The sequence below is a fragment of the Cyprinodon tularosa genome, unplaced genomic scaffold (genome assembly GCF_016077235.1).
Source record: "Cyprinodon tularosa strain WSP-4 unplaced genomic scaffold, ASM1607723v1 ctg10, whole genome shotgun sequence".
In the NCBI taxonomy this organism is placed as follows: domain Eukaryota; kingdom Metazoa; phylum Chordata; class Actinopteri; order Cyprinodontiformes; family Cyprinodontidae; genus Cyprinodon; species Cyprinodon tularosa.
Genome location: NW_024037782.1, coordinates 3901131 through 3926054, shown reverse-complemented (window position 1 = coordinate 3926054; position 24924 = coordinate 3901131). Strand labels below are relative to the sequence as shown.

Sequence of the window (24924 nt, the reverse complement as noted above, 5' to 3'; positions counted from 1 at the left end):
TTTTATTCATACCACTCTTATTTAATGGTTTTCTAGCTGCCTGTAAGACGTATTTTGAGTCGGTACGCAGGAGCTTCAAATATACGCAGCCTGAGAACACGTTGCGTGCGGAGGCTGCCAAGCAATCTGCTCGGAGTCGAGTTAGAAGAAAGAGGGTAAGACTTTATTTGGTGACAATTTTTCAGGTTCATTAATAGATGTGTTGTGTCCATACGCAGTGTGCTGATTCATTGTTTTTTTTTTCAGCTGCTGAAAGCGAGGCAGAGTGTGCTAGCAGATGAGGAAGTGGAACTCTGGAAGTCCGCCACCGTCGACCTCATGTCCGAAGAAGAAGATGGCGTCGTTGGCGGTGTCTCTGGATGGATTGTACGGTCGCCGCCATTTCGTAGGCCGGATCTCACTGAACTCTGTGTTAAGCTGCAGTCCCGGTTAGAAGCGATGCCGAAGTACAGGGCCACACACAGTAGGCGTCTGCACATCGGACCTGCCTCGGAAGGAATGCTGCCAGTTACCTCCAACCCAGAGGAAGCAAACAGACCGTTCAAGGACTTGTAATTTTTAGATACGCATGTGTTTGGATACACGTTGTATATAGTTGTGTGTGTTTTAATAAAGCTCTTTCTTTGCATAAACAGCTTCCTGGCAAATGTTCATTTCCTGTATAAATTCATTCATGTCCTTGATGGTAGCCTAATAATTCTGTAGTAATGTAGGATAACATAAATACACAGCATATGAATGAATAAATATATGAATGAATAAATATATATATATATATATATATATATATATATATATATATATATATATATATATATATATATATATATATATATTTATATATATGTAAATTTAAATGTGAATATATATATATATATATATATATATATATATATATATATATATGCCAACCAATCACGAGCGACTTTACTTGTTTAAAAAGAAGTGGTTCTGTCCAATACTCAGTAAGAAAATTAAAGCCTGGCGTGGCCACGTGTGGTTTTGCTGCCAATCACGAGCGATTTCACTTGTTTGAGAATAGTGGTTTCAGCCAATACTGAGTAGGTTATTCAAGCCAGACCTGGCCAGCCGCACGGGTTTGCTGCATTCATATGCTAATTAGGGCCATTAGTACAGCTGATCGCTCTCCACATACATCAGAGTCCGTTTCCGACAATTGTGGGCACGACAAACGCGGACAAGCGCGGGTTGCAAATTGTCGGAAACTGACGAAAATCAGGGAGATCTGCGGGAGTTTACGGGGATGAAAATCTCACTTTTCATGCAATGTTAAGCTGTTCTAAAATTTAATTTCTGCAAGAAGATATTTATGACAAATTATAAGTTTTTGTTTTTAAAATAGTCTGTTCCTCTACGTGAGGTTTATTAACCTGGACTGAGTTCAAAAATGTATTTTAAAGATTCTTAAGATGATTTTCACTATGTTTGAGATGTGATCCCTCTGTGATGAGGGATTACCTTCGAGTCAATGCAATCAACTGGTTTTCCTTAGATAGAAAAACTTTAATCAATTTGACTGCGTGATCTGGTTGAGTTGTTTCTGTAAAGTGCCTTGAGATTACATGTGTTGTGAATTGGCACTGTATAAATAAACTGAATTGAACTGAATTGATTACGTGGAAGTCCAAAATATCTGATAAAATACCTAAACCTAATTGTCTCATGAATAAGTAAATGTAACACTTAATTATTTAAAATATGATTAAAATATTACATATAACATTAATCAGTAACATTCATACTGAAATAATACAATGTTAAATTAAGACATAACAAATTTCGAATTATGAATTACATCATTACATAAAAAATATTTTCGCATTCATGTAATTACTTTATGTACATGTGCAAATACATCTACAGTAAAATAATCAAGAGAATGTTTATTTTATGGAGGTTCCCAATCTGTGGCATTGTCATTTTTGGGGCCCTGCTCTTTATGAAGAATTGGACAGGGTTCAAAGAAAACAATTCTGCTTTATAACTTTCTCTACAACCTTCTCCCTTACCTGTCTGCTGTTTACCATTCTTTATCTAATTTAATATCCCACTGGAATGTCTTAAATGTTTTGAAATAAACTTGACAATCCTGAGTGTTCACTAATTGCCTCTAACAAACCTCTGAGGGTTTCACAGAACAGCTGTAGGATAAAATTAAATTAAATTACAAACAAAGACTTATCTGTAATCAAAGCAAGGTTCAAACTGTATTATTTTTGTTTAGGTAGTGTTAATTTGCACAAACAAAAAATGTACAATGCTACGTGCATTAAAAAAAATCTGTGATGAAGGTTTTGGAGATTCTAAAGAAAAAACATTGTTTTTATTTAATGTTTTTATGTTATGTAAAATGGGTTATAAAAAAACCCCAGAATGTTAGAACTGTAACTATACAGTCATACGTTTATATTACTGTATTTCATCACAATGTTTTTATCACTGCTGCTTAACTTATCAAGGCTGCACTTTAAAAATATGAAATAGTCTGGAGAGCTGTACTTAACGAAATGCCTTTTTGTTTACACTTGTGTGTACAAAATAACAAAATAAAGTCTGTCTAAGTCTCTTATTATAGGTAAACCAGTGAGTTAATTGTCTTACACATTTCCATGTCGTCCAACTGATGACGTCCGCGCTGACATCTGCTGTAGCTCTCCACCATCACTCCGGTGAACATGTTCAGCAGAATTAAGCTCAGCAGTATGAAGGTGACAAAGAAAATAATCATCCAATTTTTGTAATTGGTCACAGGCTGGGGACAGGGAAATCAACATTTTCTTTTTTTTATTTGGGTCTCTTTGTAACTGCAAGCTTGCTGCTGCTCTAATAAACATCCTCTACAAAAAACTTTACTGTCAGTGTACAGGATATAAGGAAACTTGGCCGTATGTATGTTGTCTGGTAAACATCATGACTGTGCAGTAGTCAATTTATTGAACTGAGGTAGTTTCTGTGTTCTGACAGCAGTTTCCGTCATAGCCATGAGGAAAAAGTTGTGCTTAAGTCTGTTTCTTTCTGTTAAAACTTTAAAAGATAATACAGCTTTTTCCTGACATTGTTCATAAGAGTCACCACTGTCCAGACTATGCACTTGTTCTATACAAAGGTAGCAATTCCTGCTTTACCAACTTTGACCTGGTAATCCTGAACGAGTTGTTCTTCTAACATGTTACAGTTCAGTCAGGCTGAGCTGCGTATAGGAGAGAATCCAAAACCTGTTGGTCAATGCCGACTGCATCCCCACCGTCATACATGAGTCTCACCTAGCCATCCATGGAAAGTATCACAGTTAAACTCAACATGGCCTGAAGGGGAAACATCAAATAAAGTGGTTCATTTTAAAACTTAAAGTGAGATTTATTTAATTGTATTCAAATAACGATATAAGAATGATAAACTTAAAGAAAATAAGAATACCTGCGTCTAGCCGGACTGAACAGCAGGAACAGTCGGTTTTTTTCCCCATTTTGTCTCATTATTGCTACATTTTATGTTATCAGACTAAGAAGCCGAAAATATCTAACTGGGAGACAAATGATTCATTGCAATCACTGAAATATCAATGCGGAGATAAGATCAACTTCATCATCCCATTGGTGGGAAATTCAAAAAGTCCAACAGCAGGACAGGTTAAAGGTGCACTTCTGCTAAGAAGGATAAATAACAGATTCAAAGACGGTGATGCAGGGGGTTACATCCCTTGTATATAGGCTTTGTTTCTGAAAGCAGTGGTCACAGGTTTGCGTCCTGGCCTGGTGACATTTGTGGCATATATTCCCTCTTTCTCTATCTCATTTCCTGTCTACTTACTTAAAAAAAAAAAATAAAGGCCACCAAAGCCTAAAAATAAAAATAACAAAAAAGATAAATAATGAACAAACACAATTAAAGATAAAAAATACGGAGCCCCTCTGATGACATGGTCAAAAAAATGTTTTAAATTGTGGCCACGAAGTAGTATTTCGTGCGCACGATAAACTTATTGCGTGGCCACGAAGTAGTATTTCAAGCGCACGTTATACTTATTGCGTGGCCGCGAAATACTACTTCGTGCGCACAAAATACTACTTCGTGGCCACAATTAAACATTTTTTTTGACCATGTCATCAGAGGGGCTCCGTAAAAAAATATGGGAATAATAAAGAGAATATTAATGTTATTTACAGATTATAAAATGCTTCAAAATAAAAATAAAAATCAGGAAACATCAAAGAAAAATGTATAACCTAGATCAATAAAGACAAGATACCAAACCAGCGCATTCAGCTCGGCAAAGAACTCATGCTCTTCCTCAACACTGAAGTCCTCAGACATTTTTCTTTCGTTGTTTCTTTCTTTGCACAGGTAAACGACACATTTCTTCTTCTACGCTTGCATTATTGGAAGAACAGACGCTGAATGCGCACTTTCATCTGGTTTGGTCTGCCGGCTTCCGTAGCGTCGTGATCGCGCATGTGCACGCTTTCAGGAAATCCTATACACTACTGTTTATGCTCTAAAAACATTCTAAATGACTTCGTTTCGAGTAAATTCTGGATGCTACCCACTCAGGAAACTTGGAATACATTGGACGACCAGTATGGAGGAATATTGAAACGTTTTTTGTGGACTTTTATGGACCTTTCTGCCTCGGGCGCTGGGCACCTCCATTATTTGAATGTCAGCAGACAGCAAGAAGCCTCCCAGATCTCCAGATGCATTTGAGATATCAAAAAAGTACTCCAGGGTGTTGTTCAGCATGGGGGTGAGTAGAAAATGAAGGCTAATCATGTTTTGGGTGTACTATTCCTTTAACTTATCAAGGCTGCACTTTAAAAATATGAAATAGTCTGGAGAGCTGTACTTAACGAAATGCCTTTTTGTTTACACTTGTGTGTACAAAATAACAAAATAAAGTCTGTCTAAGTCTCTTATTATAGGTAAACCAGTGAGTTAATTGTCTTACACATTTCCATGTCGTCCAACTGATGACGTCCGCGCTGACATCTGCTGTAGCTCTCCACCATCACTCCGGTGAACATGTTCAGCAGAATTAAGCTCAGCAGTATGAAGGTGACGAAGAAAATAATCATCCAATTTTTGCAATTAGTCACAGGCTGGGGACAGGGAAATCAACATTTTCTTTTTTTTATTTGGGTCTTTGTGTAACTGCAAGCTTGCTGCTGCTCTAATAAACATCCTCTACAAAAAACTTTACTGTCAGTGTACAGGATATAAGGAAACTTGGCCGTATGTATGTTGTCTGGTAAACATCATGACTGTGCAGTAGTCAGTTTATTGAACTGAGGTAGTTTCTGTGTTCTGACAGCAGTTTCCGTCATAGCCATGAGGAAAAAGTTGTGCTTAAGTCTGTTTCTTTCTGTTAAAACTTTAAAAGATAATACAGCTTTTTCCTGACATGAACTAAATATTGATTTTTTTTTTAATATTGAAAACAAGCACAACTTGCTCTAAAATATAAGCGTCATGATTAGTGCATGATTATTACAGCCACTCATACTGCATGTGATATGGCTTCTGTTAGTGCAGATCAAAACTTTGTAGATCAGAATCAACAGAGCCTTCTTTGGGAAAAATGTAAATAATCTTTACAGAGAGTGACCAATGTGGATGAGCATAAAACGTAACTTTTGTGTTAATAAAATAGAACTAAGCACAGAAATATGGCACAGCTTTGAATAAACTACGGCTCTAAATATAAAAACTTTTATCCGAAAAAAAAGATAAGCAACTGGGGGAGGAAAAAGGAGTAAACAAAGCGGTCAGTGGATCATTACGTCATTTGATTTCCTTTTAGAAAGGAAAACAAGTGAAGATTTGGTTTTTGTTGTTGTAATGTTATAAGATCATCTACTAATGGCTTCAGTACACTGTCAAAACCATAACACTTGACATCCTCACTACGAATAAGTGCAGCTAAATATATATTAGCTAATGATGAGTGACAACTAGCAGGTAGGTTTCCCAATGCCCAATATACCCCACATATTTTGTGTTTTTTTTCTGGAAGTACCAAGAGGATTACAGATTTCAAAATCATCTACATACAAAATAAGTGAAATTGCAGACTCTTTTGACAACTCCAAATTTTCTTGATAATTACTACCATCATAAAAACAACTATACTATATTCTATCTGATTGACTTTTATGGGGCGATTTCAAATTGATGGATAGATCTAGAAAAGTTTGACGACTTAAAATCTGTTGTAACGATTTAAGTTTAGAGATGTATTGAAATGATTTTTTGTTTTGGGAGTCAAGCACAAATTCTGTAGGTTCTACTTTTTTAAAATGTTTTTTGTAGTACACTTTTCGCTTGTAAGCAGTGGAAAGTGGGCCACAACCACTAAATGTTGCCGTAACTGGATTCGACTTGCAAATAGTAGATGCTAAGTCTTGCAGAACAGTTTCATCTACTTGACAGTTGCCATTCTGTAAGTGGTTAGACATGGTTTGATGGATAAGAGGGACAGAGGCAGTGCTTAGTAAATAGTCGAACTCTTGCAATAGTTCATCAACAGCAACACTAGGAACAAGTTAAATATGTTCTAACTTCAGTAAGAGAGAGGCAACTTTGAGCTCAACATTACGAGTCAAGTCATTTAAATCCAAACTTGAATCATCCAAGACAGCTGCACTTAAATCAGGGGAATCAAAATCGACACTATCAGAATCACTTTCAACGGAAACAACTAAAATTGACCCCTGTTTCTGTATTATCCCAAGCTTCAAGTCATTTACCGAGCAATTCTTATGCTTTCTGCTTCTGTGAGTTCGAAAGGAACCATAAATATTTGTTCTATACGAACACCCCTCAAACACACAAACAACTGTTTCACTATTTTTCAGATGCTGAGCTATATGTTGAAAATATTCTGTAAAAGTTGAACGTTTATTGCAGTTGCATAAGAGACATTTAAATGTGGTTAGTTCAGTCTGTGAGGATTGCTGATGAGATCTTGACAAGTGGGTCAAAAGTGCCTTCCAAGTTTTGCAGGTACATGGACAGTTTAAATGGATGCATGGATAGGAATGGTGGCATCCATAATGTCTGTGTTCGAGCTTATAATGTTTAACAAGCTCAGATCTTCGTGACACAGAGGCACCACAGTCTTTGCATTTCCAAATTCATTGGAAGACTGGGAAAGGAAAAGAAGATCCACCTTAGTTGCCACTTAATACATTTCGCAAAATGCACCATTTCGCAAAATGCAGCGCTGACGGAGTATGTGGAATCTGGGGGTTACCCCCAGATTCCACATACTCCGTCACCGCCCCACTGAGCGCTTTTCTTTCATGGAAATCAATGAGAGCTGTTCCACATCCACCGCTACTCCTCCGCACGTCTCCGTCCACGTACGTCTTCTCCGTCCGTCACCGACAAATTACGGAACCGAGCTATTTTTTGCTCCGGTCCGGCCAGGTCAAGATCCACAATTGCAATCGCACCAAACAGGAAAAAGAACATCGACAAATTCTGGTTCGTCAAATATAGCAGTAACAGATCGGTGACTAGAAATTATAGCACAATTCTTATATATATAAAAAAAAAAAAAAACCAACACCATTTGTTTAAATGATTGGATCCAAACTATTGGTTATTCACCAACGAGGAAGCAGATTTCTCATCTCCATCAAAATATTTATTTTATACCGAGGGACTTAAAGTTTAATCAAATCCATTCAAAAGAAACTTCTAATTACAGGAATGAAAAGAGATGCTGAGTTTGGGAGTAGAGAACAAGTTCATTCAAAAAAAGCAGTTTTGAATTATCCTTATCCTCGTTCCAAAAATCTACAAATATATATATATATATATATATATATATATATATATATATATATATATATATATATATATATATATATATATATATATATATATATATATTTGGGCAGAAACTGAACATATGCTGGATGATGGTGAGATTTTTTTAATATGTCATATTAAATTAAACGCTCACAGGGTTTATACAGGAATGAGTGACTCTAATTTTATGCTATTTTAATGCTATTAGAAATGATTTTGATGCCATCAACAAGAACCATGTACACAAGTTATTAGTGTACATGAAATATGAAGGAGCTGTAAGCACAGTTCCATGACTCCTGTATGTATGTAAACAAACACACACACATATATACGTATATATATATTCTCTAGCTTTTTCTCCGCCTTGAGCTTCCTTTCCGAACATACGGCTTTATGATCAATTCCACACAAATTAATAGCGATATAATATATCATTCCCTTAAGACTAGTATTGCAAGATTCACCGCAATACATGACTTGCATGTTGTACTTATGCATGCTATCACTGTTTGTACATCTGTAGACCTTATTTAAGTGATAAATATATACGTATTTGTTTATTGCATATTTCAGCTAGCAGAAGAAAGGTGCTTGCTGCCTGCGCTCTTCTTGCACTGCAAGAGCCCTCTTTGTAGTAAAGCTCTCCAGAATATGTATCTTTGGTGTGGTTCCCTTGAGACGTTTCTTCGCCTTGTAGACCCAGCCCCTGATGTTGTAGTGGGCAAACTTGACAATGATGCCTCCTGGCCTATCCCGTTAGGATTTAGATCCCAGCTCCTACCAATGTCTCAAGGCATCACGTCAATGCTTAGCCTGTTTTTAATAACTACCATCACCACATCACCTGTGTTTTCTCTGTCATTTTTTGGAATGTCATTATATTTATTTTGTAGTTCATTGAGTTTATGTTCAGGATCTCCAGCTGTTTGAATTAAGATGATTTAAAGTGGTGTGGTTCCCTTGTTGGGGAACAGACTCCAGTCTTAAAGGAGCTAGATTTTGGACATATCTGAATATGTAGGTGGTGTTTGTGGTCTTTGTTCAATAACTTATTCACACTCTAATGTTAACACATGAAACACTGACTGCTTTATGTGACTATAAGGGTTTATACCAACATAAACCCTTATAAGCACACATACAGACACATCAGTTCAATCAAGCTACTTCCTCTGCCTTCTTTCCCGAGGTTCTTTTGATTGACAGTGCCTGCCCCAACTAGGGATTATTGTGGAAAAATATGTTTGGAGTAGGAGGGAGACTAGGGGAGGGGTGACAGGGTTTAAGGCTAGGGTGAGGGAGAGTGAGAAAGAGGGTCGAGGATTAAGCCCACTGAGCTTCATTAACCTGAATGTTTACACAAGCTGATCTCTCGCAATGAGACCCTTTTTCTTCTTACAAGTGTCCCACTCAAGAATATGCTGGCCTGTATTGCATTAGTTCAATAAGAGAGGCAACAACGTTCACTTCTAGCAAGTCAGACACACTTTCCTGTTTGAAAAAAAATATTTATGTTACCAAATATCAAATTATTTTAAGTTTTTATTAACCATTTGACTTTACAAAACCAAATAAATCTGTGTTTCACAATACATTTGAAACTCAATGGAAGAATCTTTACTAAACGACTAATTAAGTAGTTCTGATCACACCAGCAAACCAGTGAATCCATCTCCTATCTGTATGCAGACCTGTCCACCTCCTGTATCAGTCTAAGTTGTGAAAACAGCAAACTTCAGAAGTTTCACAGAGGGATCTGCTGAGAGGCAGTGATTATTTTAAAGGAAGTTTGGGAAGAGAACACACCCCTGGGGAGAGAAAATACTCCCCTGCTTGTCATTTAGGAAGCTGGCAATCTACCAACAGATGTAGCCCAACAATATTTATATTTGAATTTCAATTTGATCATTCCCTTGGTCAAATTGAAATTTGGTTGCACTGAAATCAAGAAAGTCAGAATTTACTGTTTTTTAAAGTTAAATACTTTTATTATTACATGTGTTATTTGCACCAGTCTTGGGGAAATGGATGATGTTGGTGCTTGTAAAGCAGAGGGGAATCCAAGAAACAGCTCCAGACTAAGTTATTAAGAAAGCATAGAGCAAGTTTTAGAGCTTTTGTAGATGTTTGCCCCCTCTGGCGATGGACTGAAATTACACTTTATTATGCATGAAATATGTATGGAAGAAGAAAACTATGGCACTTTCTTTAGAAACATTGGGTCTTATAAAGCACCATCTTTGAATTCTCGTCATTCATTCTTAACTTCAGATAACTGGATAAATTATCCTCGGAAATGTGATGCAGTCCACCTGTGTTTAAGTGAGGGAACATTAGTAAGAATTATTCTCAAATCTGCATAACTACTGCCCGATAATTCAGTTTAAGGCTATGGCCAGCGCTTGTCAGATGGTGTTCATTAACAAAAATAGCATTGATGAAGAAGAGAGACTTAAACAGTTTGGAGATTGAGGTTCTGCTGACTGAGAGCTGAGTAGCACAATTAAAGGACGAGTAAAAGCAAACCAGAGGTTAATAAATCACAAGAACTGTAAATCACGTTGAACTGTTACAGAAGTAAAAATAGAATAAAAACCTATAACAGTAAATACAAATAACAATACATGTGTTGAAATAATAAAAAAAAGAATAATAAAGAAAATGATTTGATCCAAAAATGGTATAAAAAAAATGTCTGCACATCTCAGGACCACATCTGTCATTCCTTCACCAAACTCTAAATCTCTACATTTTGTGTATTATCAAAGCCAAGGTGCCAAGTTATGAAAAAAACTGAATTAATGTCTCACTCTTAAAGAGTTTTAAGCAACAACACATTACTGAACATTCATTGTGAAATTTCTATCTATTTTCTGTTTTAGATCTCTTTTTTCAATAGTATCTTGATCCCCTATAGAGGCCACTGACTGCACTTAAAATTAAATCACTGTACACTGGATACCGACATGCCAGCTGTAGGTGTGTGTAGCTGTGATCAGAAAATAAAAATGTAATTCATAATTGTAGAGTTATATAATATATCATGATATAGCCTAACAAAATGGACAACAACTTCTTAGTAATAACAAATGTAGTAATTTGGTGAAAAGCTAGGTTCTAGTTTGTGCCTGAAGGAATTAGAAATAGAAAAATGATAAATGCGGCATTTTCTCCTAAATCATTTGTGACAACTTGCACGATGCTGTCTGAAGTAAGAATGTTATGATTACTTGAAGTTACTCTGAAAGGAGCATTTTACCTTTTTAGCTAAAAAGCCGGTCATCTTCAGGTCCCTTTTCCTGGAAATGAAAAAGGACAAGAAGATAACACTAACCCAGACCCTTACCCTAAGCCTAACCATTACCAACACATACCTAACCCTAAACATAACCTAAACTCAATTTACATCTTAGTCCTAAACAAACCCCCACCCCAAAAAGAGAACCTTTGGGTTTCAAATTGCGGTTCCTGGTACAATGTAATATTTTGCAGCTGTTTCCCAAAGGAGTATTAAAGATTTGTTTTACCAGAGTTTTTAATTAAGTGATCTAATGAAGTTATTAGGAAAAAGGGTCGTTAACAGGAAGGACCTTAAGAGACGAATTGGGATGTTACACATTTTGTTGGCCATTAAAATGAATAGCTAAATTATTGCATCAACCAAAACATTAACATATTTCTCCATTTAAAAAAAGATGCTGTAATAAAGTGTTGAGGTATATTACCAACATGGAACTAAATCAGTGGGCTAAACCATCTCCGTTGCCACCTGAACTACCCCTTTGTTCTTGTCCACAATGGAACTACCCCCACGTTACTCACAGCACGGACCAATCAGCCGATGCGCAGACAGGAAGTGCCCGCACGTCATCCATGGGTTAAAAAGCGCAGCGCGAAAAGACTCTCCCTCTTTTTCCATGGGTTTGCAGCCCGTCAGGAGAGGCCCATTTCACGTGAAATATCAGAAGAAAGCTGACTGGAAGTAGCTTTCGTTTTCCTGCATCGAAAGTCACGGATCGCAGTGTTCCATCGTGCATAGCAACAGCGCTGACTGGGAGATAGAAAGCCTTTGAAGCTGACCGCGGAGTTTCGTTCTCCCCTTTCTTGGACCAATCGGTTAAGAGGACGCTCTTGCCGATCACCTCCTAAGATCACCTCCTGAAATCCCTCCCTTCCAACTCGTGAGCAGATCAACCCCTCTGCTGCGGCCCGAGCTGACTGAACTTTCCCGAGGGGCGGACCGGTGGCAGAGAAGCGCTGCCCGACAGAAACCAAGCTGCGGTTGCCGTGGAAACGCCAACCTCCCTCGGACGACGCATCTCACAGTAAAATCAATTTACCTTCTTTTGATGCATCAGAATTGCTGTGCTCAGGCGAGAGAAAGGCAGTTTAGGGTTTTTAATTAATGCTGATGTTCTTTTTTTTATCTGTGCTGATTAAGGGTTTGTTTATTTGGTTAAAATAAGTGTGTGCTTTTTCTTTCTTTCTTGGCTTTCCTGTCGTCTCCGTTGTTTCTGCTTTGAGATAGAGATAAAGTTATCACGTTCAGCCACGTGGGGTCCCGTGGTCGCCGCCATCTTGATCACAGGTCGCCCCCCCCATTTCTCTTTGTTCCCCTCACCGCGTGGAGAACAAAGGGGGGTGGTCCCCATTTAGCCACAACCATTCACACACATCATTACATTGCCAGGCAAAAAAGGGTTTTTGCTGAACGCTGCTATTGTTAATACATGTTCAATAATTTACCAATACTAAGCTGGATGTATTAATGTTCATGATCGATTGCACTGTTATCATTACACCTGCTGCTTGTTAATGCATTTAATCATTTGCTGATTTTAAGTTGGATGTATTAGTTTACACTGATCAATTGCACTATACCTGCTGCTAGCGGACATTAATGAATGTATTAATATCTGGCGTATTTTGGACAATTTCAGACGCCAGTAATAGTTATTTCGTTGTTTCTATCTCGTTTAATTCTTTATTTTCGATTTGTCTTTTATTTCTCTTTTGAACTAGTCATTTAATCTACCTCGTGTTTATTTTTCTAGTAGTGTGTAGTGTTTGCATAGATGTTAGATTTCTGTAATCCTGAATTATTAGAATAAAGACATCATTGGTCAATCTGTAGTGGTTTTGGTCGTTCATATAACGGAGGGTTAATCACTCAGAGTAACTCGATTCCTTTGGTAATAGTGCGAATAAACAGAGATAGAAGGTTCTTTATTGATAATTTAATAGCTTTGCTGATAACTTAACCGGGGCCACTAGACTGGTGGATACCTGGATTTTAACAGCCGGTCTCGGAACCCTCCAGTTTTGGATCAACAACCGGTAAGTAGATAACTCAGGGCTATAATTATCCACCTAAGAACACTAAATTGATTTGGCCTTCGATGTTGAATAGGATAATAATTAACTATAACTCCAGTTCTAGTTAACCATCTATTCATTATCTGCAGGACATTATTTTTGCGCAACATATTGGCGTCCCTGGGTGGGCCTGAGATTGAAACTTCCGCTATATGAATAACAGATAAATCACCCAGAAATTAAAAACAGCTAAAAGCGCTACTACTGCTAAAATAGACCGGGTGTATTTGTGGTGTTGCAGTGACGGAGTCCAGCGGGTTTGAGTAGATTTAACGGCCAGTTAATTGAATCTCAGACTCATAATCCAATAGAGAATTGGTGATTTGGGACTTCAGCTGCGTTGTTTGTTGGTTGCTGCTATTCTGAAGCCGTGAGATCAAATTGTGGATTGGTGCAGCACAAAAGGGTTTTTAAAGTCACAGCGACTGGGTCAGTGTAGGCCACGTTGGCAGAGATTGTCATCTCCCCCTAGTGGTAGCTTATGTAATTACAATTACTCAGCTGGTTCCAGTGTTTGAGACCCAAATTGTGTAGTGCTCTCTTTGGCGCCATCTGGTGGCGTAAGCGTGTTATTGCAACAACAGTTTGAAAATTCCCAGGCGAAGGCACCTTGTCTCCCCCTGGTGGTGGCTTCTGAAATTGCAGCTGAATGGTGTAGAGAAGGAGTGACTTGTTTTTTTTTTCTCTTCTTAAATTTTATTCTTCTTTCTTTCATGCTGTTTCACTATTGCTTTCTGTGCTGTGGACAAACAGTGTTTTAACAATTGGAGAGTGGTTAAACTTAAACTGCAGGTATAAAGAAACAAAACCTCAGGTTTAATTGTGCAGCTGCTGCCACCTTTTACCACTTCTGCCAGGTTTTCTAACACTGCGTTATCCATTTTGTGTGCAAGAGTTGTTTGTTAACAGTGTTTTACACATATATACATACACACGCACACATCTATACACATATACACACTTTTGAACCAGCCAATCTTACTTACTGAAAGGTGAGTGAATCAAACCATTAGAAACCCACAGATTTAAAAGCAAATCGGCAACCTGTCGAATTAAAGAGGAGGTCGCACGTTGAAAGCAACCTGCGTATTTGTTTTATCCGCACGTTCTACACCTGCCGTATAGGAAACGAACCTATAGTAAACGGAGCGTGTTTGTTTAGTGCGTGTAGTGCTAACACGGTTAGCGATTTGTAGCCAGTGCGCTGCGTTTCCTGCTTTGTGTTTCCCCCCCTAGCGAATCAAATGGATAGGGATCAGGATCAGCAAGCAGTGGGAGCTTCTGCGGCCTCCATCGAAATGGACGCCCAGAACTTAATAAGCTCATTGATTTCGTTGTCAGAAGACGAACACAGAGCCCTTGGTAGTTTGGATCTAGAGGCTTGTGAAAGCGAGATTGAGAAGCTAATGGAGTCAACTAAGAAGCCAGGGAAAGAGATGCTTATTGCAAACGTGCTTGGTCAACTTGCGTTGCTGTATCAGAGGAAGTCCCAGTTAGAAACAGAACAGCGCGTGAAGGCCGAAAAACTGCGTGCAGAAGCCGAAAAACTGCGTGCAGAAGCTGAAGAAATGCGTGCAGAAGCTGAAGAAATGCGTGCGGAAGCTGAAGGAAGGGCAAGAAGAGCAGAAGAGGATAGGATGGTGACCTCTAACTTCCTGGAAGAACGGCAAAGGGGGGTTGCTCCCTGCCCACAGGATGAAGGGTCAGACGAGGGGTCAGACGAAGAGTCAGACGAAAGATCAGAAGAAGAGAAGATCAGAACAGAAGGTTCTCTTAAGAGAGAAGAAAGTAAACCCATCCCTGCTTTAGATACGTTGGATAAATGGGGTACCAGGGGAGATCCTCCTCTGGCAGCCACAGAGCAGAGAGCTAGCATGAGGGAGCAGGGAAGGTTCGGTAGTGTAGTGCGTAGTTCCACAGAGCAGAGAGCTAGATAGGGGAGAAGGGAAAGGTTTGGTTTGGGGTGTGCTAGTTCCACGAGCAAACAGTTTTAGACCCGGGGTTTTGCCGGACTGGCGGCGCCAGGTCCATTTTTTGACGACAAGCGGGTCAGACCAAACGCAAAGCAGATCTGTTTTTACACACCTTCCACAAAGGCAGCTGTAGACAACCATGGGAACTGTGACGACCCCCCACTGACCGGGGCCCATGGCCTAGGGGCTAGGGAGCAACGGGCCCACCAGTGTCCAGAGGGGTCCACCGCCTCCAAGGAGGCGAGCAAGCTTTCCCCCCCTCCCCGCGACGTAGGGGCTAGAGCTTCAGATGAGGATTAGAGGGTCCACCCCCCACCCCCAAAACGGGGATTACGGATGCACAACTCGAATCCCTGCCCCACGACATAGAAGGGTTTTTTTGACCCCAGCAAACGGGGTTTTTTCCCCCATTGGGATACCTTAGAGGGTAGAACCTGTCTTTTAGATTTCCTCTCCTCCCCCCGGAAAATTTAAAGCTAATATGAAGACCCCTCAAGGATGCATGGTTCATAGAAAACCTTGGGCCCCGCGATCCGAGACCTTATTCCTCTCTTTTAAAAGCACTGAGAAGGAATACCTGTACCCTGATCCAGGTCTGGTGTTCAGTGCTTTGGCATAAAACAGAAAAAAAATTTATCCCGAGAGATTTTTTACGTCTTTACGACTCATATTTTAGGGGCAGCGCCCCTGGCGGGAGGAAACCACCTTAATACCTTTTCCCTTCACAATCTCCATGAAGCATAAAATACGATGTTACTTGTACCCCAAACCAGAAACCTTTCCCATGCGGAAAATAAAAAATTGCTCAATGGCTTTGGAAACACTCTCGGGTCAACAAGGAAACTGACGGAGCAATAGGTTTTTCAGTCAACCAAGCAGGTAAACCTAAAAACGGGGGAAGAGAGATTCCCTCCTCTGACAAAGTCAGGAAACAATCCAAAGGGGGACGTCAAATTTAAACCCCACAGGAAAAAAAAGGGGGGATGAAAAAGATAGCAGAGGGAAAAAAGGTAAGGATCCAAATGTGAGGTTAAACCACAGAGCGAAGTCTACAGCCACCCTGAAAAAAAGGGTAAGGCCTAAAAATGCGACCAAAGGACAACAACAATGTGGGGGAAAATAAAAAGCCGCCTTAGGGCAACTACTTACAGAAACGGTGAACAGATCCCAAACACATCCAGCCCCCAAAAAATCCCCCCGATACCGAAAAAAAACCAAAACCCAAAAAAACCCTCCGTCCCATGATAGGCGGGGTTTCGGGACCCACCCAAAAAAAGGGTCTCCCGATGAGGGGGGAAAACCCCCCCTAAAACAAAGGTAAACCCTCCAAACCCCACACACAAAACCCCGTTCTTGAAGTTTTTGGGGTGAGTCCATCTCACAAAAACGCACGCGCCATATTGTTCTCCAAAAAGGGGGGATGCTCACTGCTGATGCTCTTCTAACATTTTCAGAAATTAGTCAAATTTTGCCCACTTTTAAAAAAGGTAGAGAGCATAAAACCCCCTTTGGAAAGCCTTCCCAGGGGGAGCCCCCAAACGTAGGGTCCCCAGCTACCCCCCGAGAGTCAGCATCACAAGGGGGTGGTTAGATGCACTTCCGAGACATGACTCAAACCCATCCATCTATTTTTGAAAATTGGTAAAAACCCCTTTTTGTGGCCAAGACCTCGGGAAAAGGTTGGCCCCACTTTTTGATGAAACCAGGGGACCTTTATGGGCTAGGTGGAAAACCCAAACCTTTTCCCCTCAAGAAAAAGCTTTTTCCCTCCCCATCTGGTAACCTGCTAACGAGTTGCGAAACCCCAAAAACACAACCACCCCTCCCCAAAACCCACTTTTTGGGGGCTCCACCTAAAGGTCAAAGCAAAACCCAAAAAGGCATCTTTCGCACCATGAATCCTTCCTTGCCTTCTCACCCCTTTCCCGATAATAAAGGTTTAAACCCCCCAATACTGGGGCATTCATTGGGAAGGCGTCTTCCAACCGAATCGGCCCCTACCCTTGGGTTGGAAAAGTCACCATAAGAAAAAAAAACTGTACCTTTCTTTATGCCAGGGAACCCGACCGGGTTAAATTTAAACGTTGCCACCCCCTATTTTCAGCGATGGGGCCTCGCCGATCATGAAGCACGGGGTATGTATGCTTAGGGAAAAACATCGGACCCCCAAAAAATTTTGCACCCTTTTAGCTGGGCATCCACTCACTCCGATTCTGATGGGCCCGACCTCTTGGCCCGACTAGGGGTACAACGGGGACACTGCAACCAAGTTTTGTGGGCCCCGGGCCGAACACCACCATTTCTTTTTTTTGGAAAACCCGAGGCATGAGGTCGGGGAGACCATTCCAAAAAGCCTGTCAGGTGCCATCGAAACAGATATGCTGATACACTATCACGGGTGTCCAGCCCGGGCTAGTCATCCTAAAGGTCAAGAAATGAAAACCCCTTGGTCCTTTTCCCAAACCCTTTTCTGCCTCACTTCCACAAACTAATCGGGTTTGTCGGGGAAATCCCTTGCTTGAGTTGAAAAAATCTTCAACCTACCCTTTTGGTTTAAAAACCCCAAACCGGGGCCCCCAACCCACTAAAAACCGCTAAACCCCTGGGGGGCAAAAGTAGTTGTTCCACGACTTCGAGTTGAGAAACCCCGCATTGGGAACTGCCTCATCCCTATCCCCACACGGGTTTTCGCAGACAGTGCCCCCACCTTCCCCTCGAAAATGATAACTGCCCAGAAGGGATGAGGCGCTGCCTGTCAATCCCTGTTTGGCGCCACCCTTGAAGCGAAGGGGAACTTGATAGGTACTCGCTAGAACCCTTTTTTAAAAAAAGACAGCCAAACCGAACCTGAAAGGGCAAACCAAAACCCGGGGTCCCCCCAGGGTTCGAAGACAAGTAAACCAGCATTTAAAGGAAGGCCGCCCTTTTATCCACTGAACTGAAAAAGGGGACTCGGGGATCTTTTCTAGGGTTCCGACCATCTTATCTAGAGACTCAAACATGCGGGGTTACGATTTGCACACGGTTGTATTCCCAAAAAACCCCAAACGCGCCCCCAACTTCGTGCGAATAAAAGTTTCCCGGGCCCGTTATGATTCGATCCAAAAATCCTATAACTGCTAGAGAAAAACTTCTTTTGGGGAATGCAACCCCCCTACAATCCCCCTTTTGGGCCGTGTTTAAAACCCAAAGGGAAAATGGCTCTCACCATCTTTTCCCGTTTTTAAAAACGGGTACCGCTTTCGCGTGGCCCATGACCACTTAGACCAAAACGGCAAAAGTTAAGACCCTTCTTCTCAACCTTTAACGGGGAAATGTTTTTGGACATGAAGGGGGGACCCGGCCCTGCCCAAAAAATTGGCGTTTTCCCTTTGGGGAACCCGCCAATATACTTGGGCAGGGGGCCTTTCGGGTACTCCCAAATCACCGCGAGTTCAAATCTTCCTTCATAAGGGGATGCCCAGCTACAGAACGAGGAAACCCATTTTTGTCGATGACATCCAATGGGAGCAAACCTTCAAAGAAATCGGGAAATCCGACACGTTTAGGGCCAGTAGCCTGCAGGACCAAGTTAGCTTAAGCGAGGTCCGTGGGGCAGGAAAAGGTGGGCTCGTAGGGCTCACGGTCGGACCAAACGGCATTGAACCTCAAGCCGACGATCAGGGCCTCCCAAAATAGCACCCCGACCAACCTCTCCGAACTCCGGAGCTTCCTCGGGGGCTGCAACTACTCCCCCAGTTTATCGAAGACTAGCAGACATGGGGGGCCACTCACCGATTGTTACCAAAGACACTCCGTTATTGGGGGGAAAACCCCAGGAAAGGCTTTCCAAAGGGTGAAGCAAACTGGTGTCAGCCCTGCTTAGCATACCCAGGCAAGGACCCTGAGTTTTATCTGGAACCGCTTCTCATCCCACCCTGAGTGCAGCGTGAACAAAATACGACCCGGCAGCGATCGTACATACGCAGCAGACCACTAACGAGGTTGAAAAAAAAATTCTCAGACGTGAAAGGCCCCCTCTCCCCAGTCCGGCGGTAGAACACTTCCGCGTTACATAGGAGGACAAAAGGTGATTTTCGAAACATTACCCAGAACTTTTCCTTTTAACATCGCGGTTTTTGGGGAAGGGGGAGTGCGAAGCCCCATCGCGACATGGGTGATGGGGTTACAAGGCTACGCATTGAGGGAAAATACGGTCAAAAAAACGGATGGCGTTTGGGGGGGGTTAGCCGGTGTAACCCTGGGGAGTGCGATAACCCCAAACCCCAAACCCGACACACCCAAGCTGTGGGAACAACCTCTCACCCCCCCGCTATTATCGGAAAAAATGCAAGGGGTCCCCAAAAGGGATCGATGGCGGGTTCATGCATAACACCAACCGGCCGGGGGGGATAGTTTGGCAGGAATCGACTCCCCGAAACCAAAAACCCCTACCCAATTGGGAGCGAAAAACGAGCCAATATGGAAGTCCAGCATCCTCATCACGATCCAACAACAGCCGCCTTGAAACCGAAGCAGCTGGTGATCCTTTTCCCACTCCCAATCGCAGGGTTAGTTTCTCTCCCCCCTACCCCTTTGGAAAAATAACCCGGGAAAGAAGAATTAGGAATAAAGAAACAAACACTCAAATATATTCCTAGCATGTGAAAGACTCACCACAGAGAACGACATGACCCCTTTTGGGAAAAAAATTTTTAAAGGACATTCTCGCACCCCGGGCCCAAGACAAGGATGGAAACGACGAAGCAGACCGCCTTGCCAGGCTAGGAGCAGAAAGTGGAACTCCCTGGGAGTTTCGTGAGGACTGGGCTAAGCCTGTTGAAAACCACACAGTTTGCGCCGTAACACGACAACAGGTAAGAGCCAATCAAAACAAGCCCGGAAACGCTAACGAGATGCTCTGCCTCGGACGCAAACCAAGTGACCAGGACTTGTGTACCATGCAGGACCAAGATCCGACCCTGCATGCCATCAAGGAGTTGGTAAGCAATGGTAAGTCACCTGGAAATCAACCATCACCAACTGGAGAATCAAAGGAGCTAAAGGCGTTTCGTCATAGCTTACCCCACTTAAAGATAGAAAAAGGGTTGCTAGTCTACTCCAAAGATGGACACGGCCCACTCCGATGGGTCGTTCCAACGGATCACAGAGGAATCATGCTCGCTCACGCACATGATTCGCCTGTGGGAGGACACAGAGGCTACAAAGCAACCCTACACACGCTTCAGCAGGTGGCATACTGGCCTTTAATGGCAAATGACACACGGGTGTATGTGAAGAGTTGTCTGACCTGCTGCCAGTTCCAACCGGTCCAGCCCCTTGACCGGGCTCCTCTTCAACGAAGGGGGGTTACATTCCCGTGGTCACACATACAGATAGACTGGGTTGGACCGGTTCCGAAATCAGCAAGAGGCAACAAATACTTCCTCACCGTAACCTGCAGCTTCACAAAGTGGGTTGAGTGCCTACCCGCACCCCAACGGACACAGCTACCACCACTGCGGTTCTCCTGCTGAACCATGTGTTCAGCCGTTGGGGCCTCCCACTGTCAGTTGACTCAGACAGAGGGACCCACTTCACTTCGAACGTTATGACGGCACTCTTCGAGATGCTAGGGGTTGAGGTCAGGTTTCACATCTCATATCATCCCCAGTCATCAGGACAGGTGGAGAGGATGAACCGCACGGTGGTTAGTATGCTAAAAAAATATGTTGACAGCCATGCTAAGGACTGGGACGTCAAACTGCCCCTGGTCCTGATGGCTATCCGGTCCACACCGCAGACATCCACTGGCGTTACGCCCTTCGAGATGATGACAGGCAGGCAAATGACTCTTCCGCTACACCTTATCTATCAGCCAGAAGATGTTAGCGTCACGACTGCCTATACAGCACATCAATACGTCTCCGATCTGAAAGATCATCTCAGAGCAACATTCGCATGGGCCCAAAAGAAATTAGAGGCCAGCGTGGAAGGAGCCAAGGCCTACTATGACCGCAAGGCCACACACACAGAATATGAAGTGGGAGATAAGATTTTCTACTTCAAATTTGCTCAACCACCCGGCCGAGCCAAAAAGTTCCTTCCACGATGGGCTGGACCATTCGAGATCGTGGGAAAACTCTCACCAGTGGCCTATAGAATAAGGACCTCCAAACCCAGGCCAGCACCTGAATACAGGTGGGTCCATGCGAATCAAATAAAACCTTACATCAAATCCTCCTCCCAACCAACCAAACGCGACACCGCCACGGAGGAAAGAAAAGATGCATAGAACTGAAGTTGTGCATAATAAGTAGGGCCAAAAGACACATAACCTGTACACACTCCGTCATAATTCGGGTCTCTCTATTACAGATGGAGATCTTCTGGGTAATCGGCTTCCTCCTGGGATCAACCATGGGCCAACCATCCAGTGTAATAGAGACAGGACCTCCAACCGGCACCGCTCTCCAAGACACACCTGGACTACTCATCACACACTGTAAACTCCATACACAACGGGTGTTCGTCCGACTCGATCCATGGGACGTGTACCGGAAACACATTAAACTACCGCCTCAGATAGGAGAAGGACGACAACAAGGCAGTCAGATCCATGACACAGTGAACCATGCCAAACATACCACAACCCACATTCTTAAACAACTCGAAAAGTTTATGGTGACTGAACAGGATCTCGTCGGAAGTAAACGCCCGAAAAGATTTTTAGGCGGACTCATAGCCTCCGTGGCCGCGGTCGGATCACTGTTTTCCATAGGTCTCTCAGCGGCAAATGCTGTTAGTCTGAAAACAATTCAAAAGCATGTACAAGAACTGGACTCTGAGATGCCAGAAATCCAGCAAAGGCTCCTCATACAACAGAAACTACTGAACATCCAGACAAAAACACTTCAAGGCACAGTAGTCACGGTTAACCTACACTCTGCCCTTATAAACAACACCATGCATGCACTGGAAACACTGACAGAAGTGGTAAAGAATGATCTAATGTACACGCAAGTTGTGAGAGATTTAATGCAGGATCTCATCCAAGAGGTTGGTGAATCGGTAAACAGCCTAGCTGAAGGAAGAATCCCTCCTTACTTAGTCCCTGTGGAACTAGTAGAGAATGTGCTGAAATCCGCTGTCACTGGTGCTCTGCAATCACCGCAAACTCACCTGGCTTATAGCTTAGGTAGTGCAATACCACTCTTTGTAGATCCCGATAACTTAGAAATCGGATTCATGTTAAATCTCCCAATCATTGAAAGGGCTAATGTGTATAGACTAAAATCAGTACTAAACGTTGGATTTTGGAGAGATAAAACCCACGTCCACCTAAAAACTCCGTCCATGTTGGCTTTCAACGACGCCAACCCACAGCTTTATTTGGTCCCTAACCTAGACTTATGCACCAAAACTAAAGAAATCCACTGGGTCTGCCCCAGCAACCCATTCCTTAGAGATGTAACAGACCGCCTCTGCGGACTTAGAAACGAATCCCCAGAACAAAACTGCCAAGCTAAGATGACTCTAAAGGATGCAGGAGTAGAAACAATGATAGAGCGCGCAGGTAATAAATGGCTAGTGAGTACACCAGCTACCGAAGCACTGCTGTCCTACGAACTACACGACACAGTCACTAGAATTCACCTTCCCAATCAAACAATGTTGATTTCAGTTCCTCAAGGCGCCGTGATCCAAATTGGTGACATAGTCTTACACCATCTCAATGTCGAGCGATACGACTCAGAAATTGAAATTCTAGATGTCTTCAAAGGATATAACTTCAGTATTGATGTCGAAATTGAAAAACAACTCCTGGCAGCAGGCACTCAGCTAGTTAAATTTAGTCTCACACCATCTGAACTACTCTCCACCCCACTTTTCCATTATCGTCAAGACAATGCTTGGCCGAATACCCACACCATGTCTATTCCGATCATTGTTTTCATCTTCGGTTGGGTCATCACTACGATAATGACGTATAAGGCATACCAAAAGGTAAAGGTGTTACAGCATAAAGTCGAGCACCTCACCTATGTGGCCCCCAGATTCATAGCGCCATAACGTCAAAACATAGAAGAAAAAAAAAAAACGGAAAATGACGGGCTATGAATCACAAGTAGTTTAGTGAGTTTTTTTTTTTTTTTATCTCTGTCCCCTTTGCATGTTTCTTTCCTCCCTTCTCTTGCTTAAAGCAAATATGCTGAACCAAAATGCCACATGGTTGCTAATGTACAACAAATGTCTGTGTTTCAATGTTTGGTGACATTACAATGAGGTTAGTTAGCTAGCTAGCAATACACTCGCCGAGCACCTGCCTCCTCTCCCTGAGCCAGCACCCACCTCTAACGAACGGCCAACTGCACAGTGGACACCTACACGCAACCCTGTTGGCAATATGGATTAATAAACTGGGTTAGCTTTAAAGACTGAAACGGATATCCACTCTTCAAAGCTAAAAGGGGGGAATATGTTGAGGTATATTACCAACATGGAACTAAATCAGTGGGCTAAACCATCTCCGTTGCCACCTGAACTACCCCTTTGTTCTTGTCCACAATGGAACTACCCCCACGTTACTCACAGCACGGACCAATCAGCCGATGCGCAGACAGGAAGTGCCCGCACGTCATCCATGGGTTAAAAAGCGCAGCGCGAAAAGACTCTCCCTCTTTTTCCATGGGTTTGCAGCCCGTCAGGAGAGGCCCATTTCACGTGAAATATCAGAAGAAAGCTGACTGGAAGTAGCTTTCGTTTTCCTGCATCGAAAGTCACGGATCGCAGTGTTCCATCGTGCATAGCAACAGCGCTGACTGGGAGATAGAAAGCCTTTGAAGCTGACCGCGGAGTTTCGTTCTCCCCTTTCTTGGACCAATCGGTTAAGAGGACGCTCTTGCCGATCACCTCCTAAGATCACCTCCTGAAATCCCTCCCTTCCAACTCGTGAGCAGATCAACCCCTCTGCTGCGGCCCGAGCTGACTGAACTTTCCCGAGGGGCGGACCGGTGGCAGAGAAGCGCTGCCCGACAGAAACCAAGCTGCGGTTGCCGTGGAAACGCCAACCTCCCTCGGACGACGCATCTCACAGTAAAATCAATTTACCTTCTTTTGATGCATCAGAATTGCTGTGCTCAGGCGAGAGAAAGGCAGTTTAGGGTTTTTAATTAATGCTGATGTTCTTTTTTTTATCTGTGCTGATTAAGGGTTTGTTTATTTGGTTAAAATAAGTGTGTGCTTTTTCTTTCTTTCTTGGCTTTCCTGTCGTCTCCGTTGTTTCTGCTTTGAGATAGAGATAAAGTTATCACGTTCAGCCACGTGGGGTCCCGTGGTCGCCGCCATCTTGATCACAGGTCGCCCCCCCCATTTCTCTTTGTTCCCCTCACCGCGTGGAGAACAAAGGGGGGTGGTCCCCATTTAGCCACAACCATTCACACACATCATTACATTGCCAGGCAAAAAAGGGTTTTTGCTGAACGCTGCTATTGTTAATACATGTTCAATAATTTACCAATACTAAGCTGGATGTATTAATGTTCATGATCGATTGCACTGTTATCATTACACCTGCTGCTTGTTAATGCATTTAATCATTTGCTGATTTTAAGTTGGATGTATTAGTTTACACTGATCAATTGCACTATACCTGCTGCTAGCGGACATTAATGAATGTATTAATATCTGGCGTATTTTGGACAATTTCAGACGCCAGTAATAGTTATTTCGTTGTTTCTATCTCGTTTAATTCTTTATT

At 42.3% G+C, this 24924-nt stretch overlaps 1 protein-coding gene across 1 annotated transcript; it reads left to right on the top strand.

Moving 5' to 3' along the window:
- The first annotated feature begins 11550 nt into the window (after positions 1-11550).
- Positions 11551-24623, top strand: LOC119796935. Its single transcript, XM_038305754.1, has 2 exons — positions 11551-12161; positions 21543-24623. The coding sequence occupies exon 2, from the start codon at positions 21543-21545 to the stop codon at positions 23235-23237; it is 1695 nt and encodes a 564-aa protein (XP_038161682.1). The 5' UTR covers positions 11551-12161; the 3' UTR covers positions 23238-24623.
- Positions 24624-24924: the final 301 nt, after the last annotated feature.

Coding starts and splice junctions, on each gene's coding strand:
- LOC119796935 (XM_038305754.1), top strand. CDS start 21,543: ATGGAGATCTTCTGGGTAATCGGCTTCCTCCTGGGATCAACCATGGGC.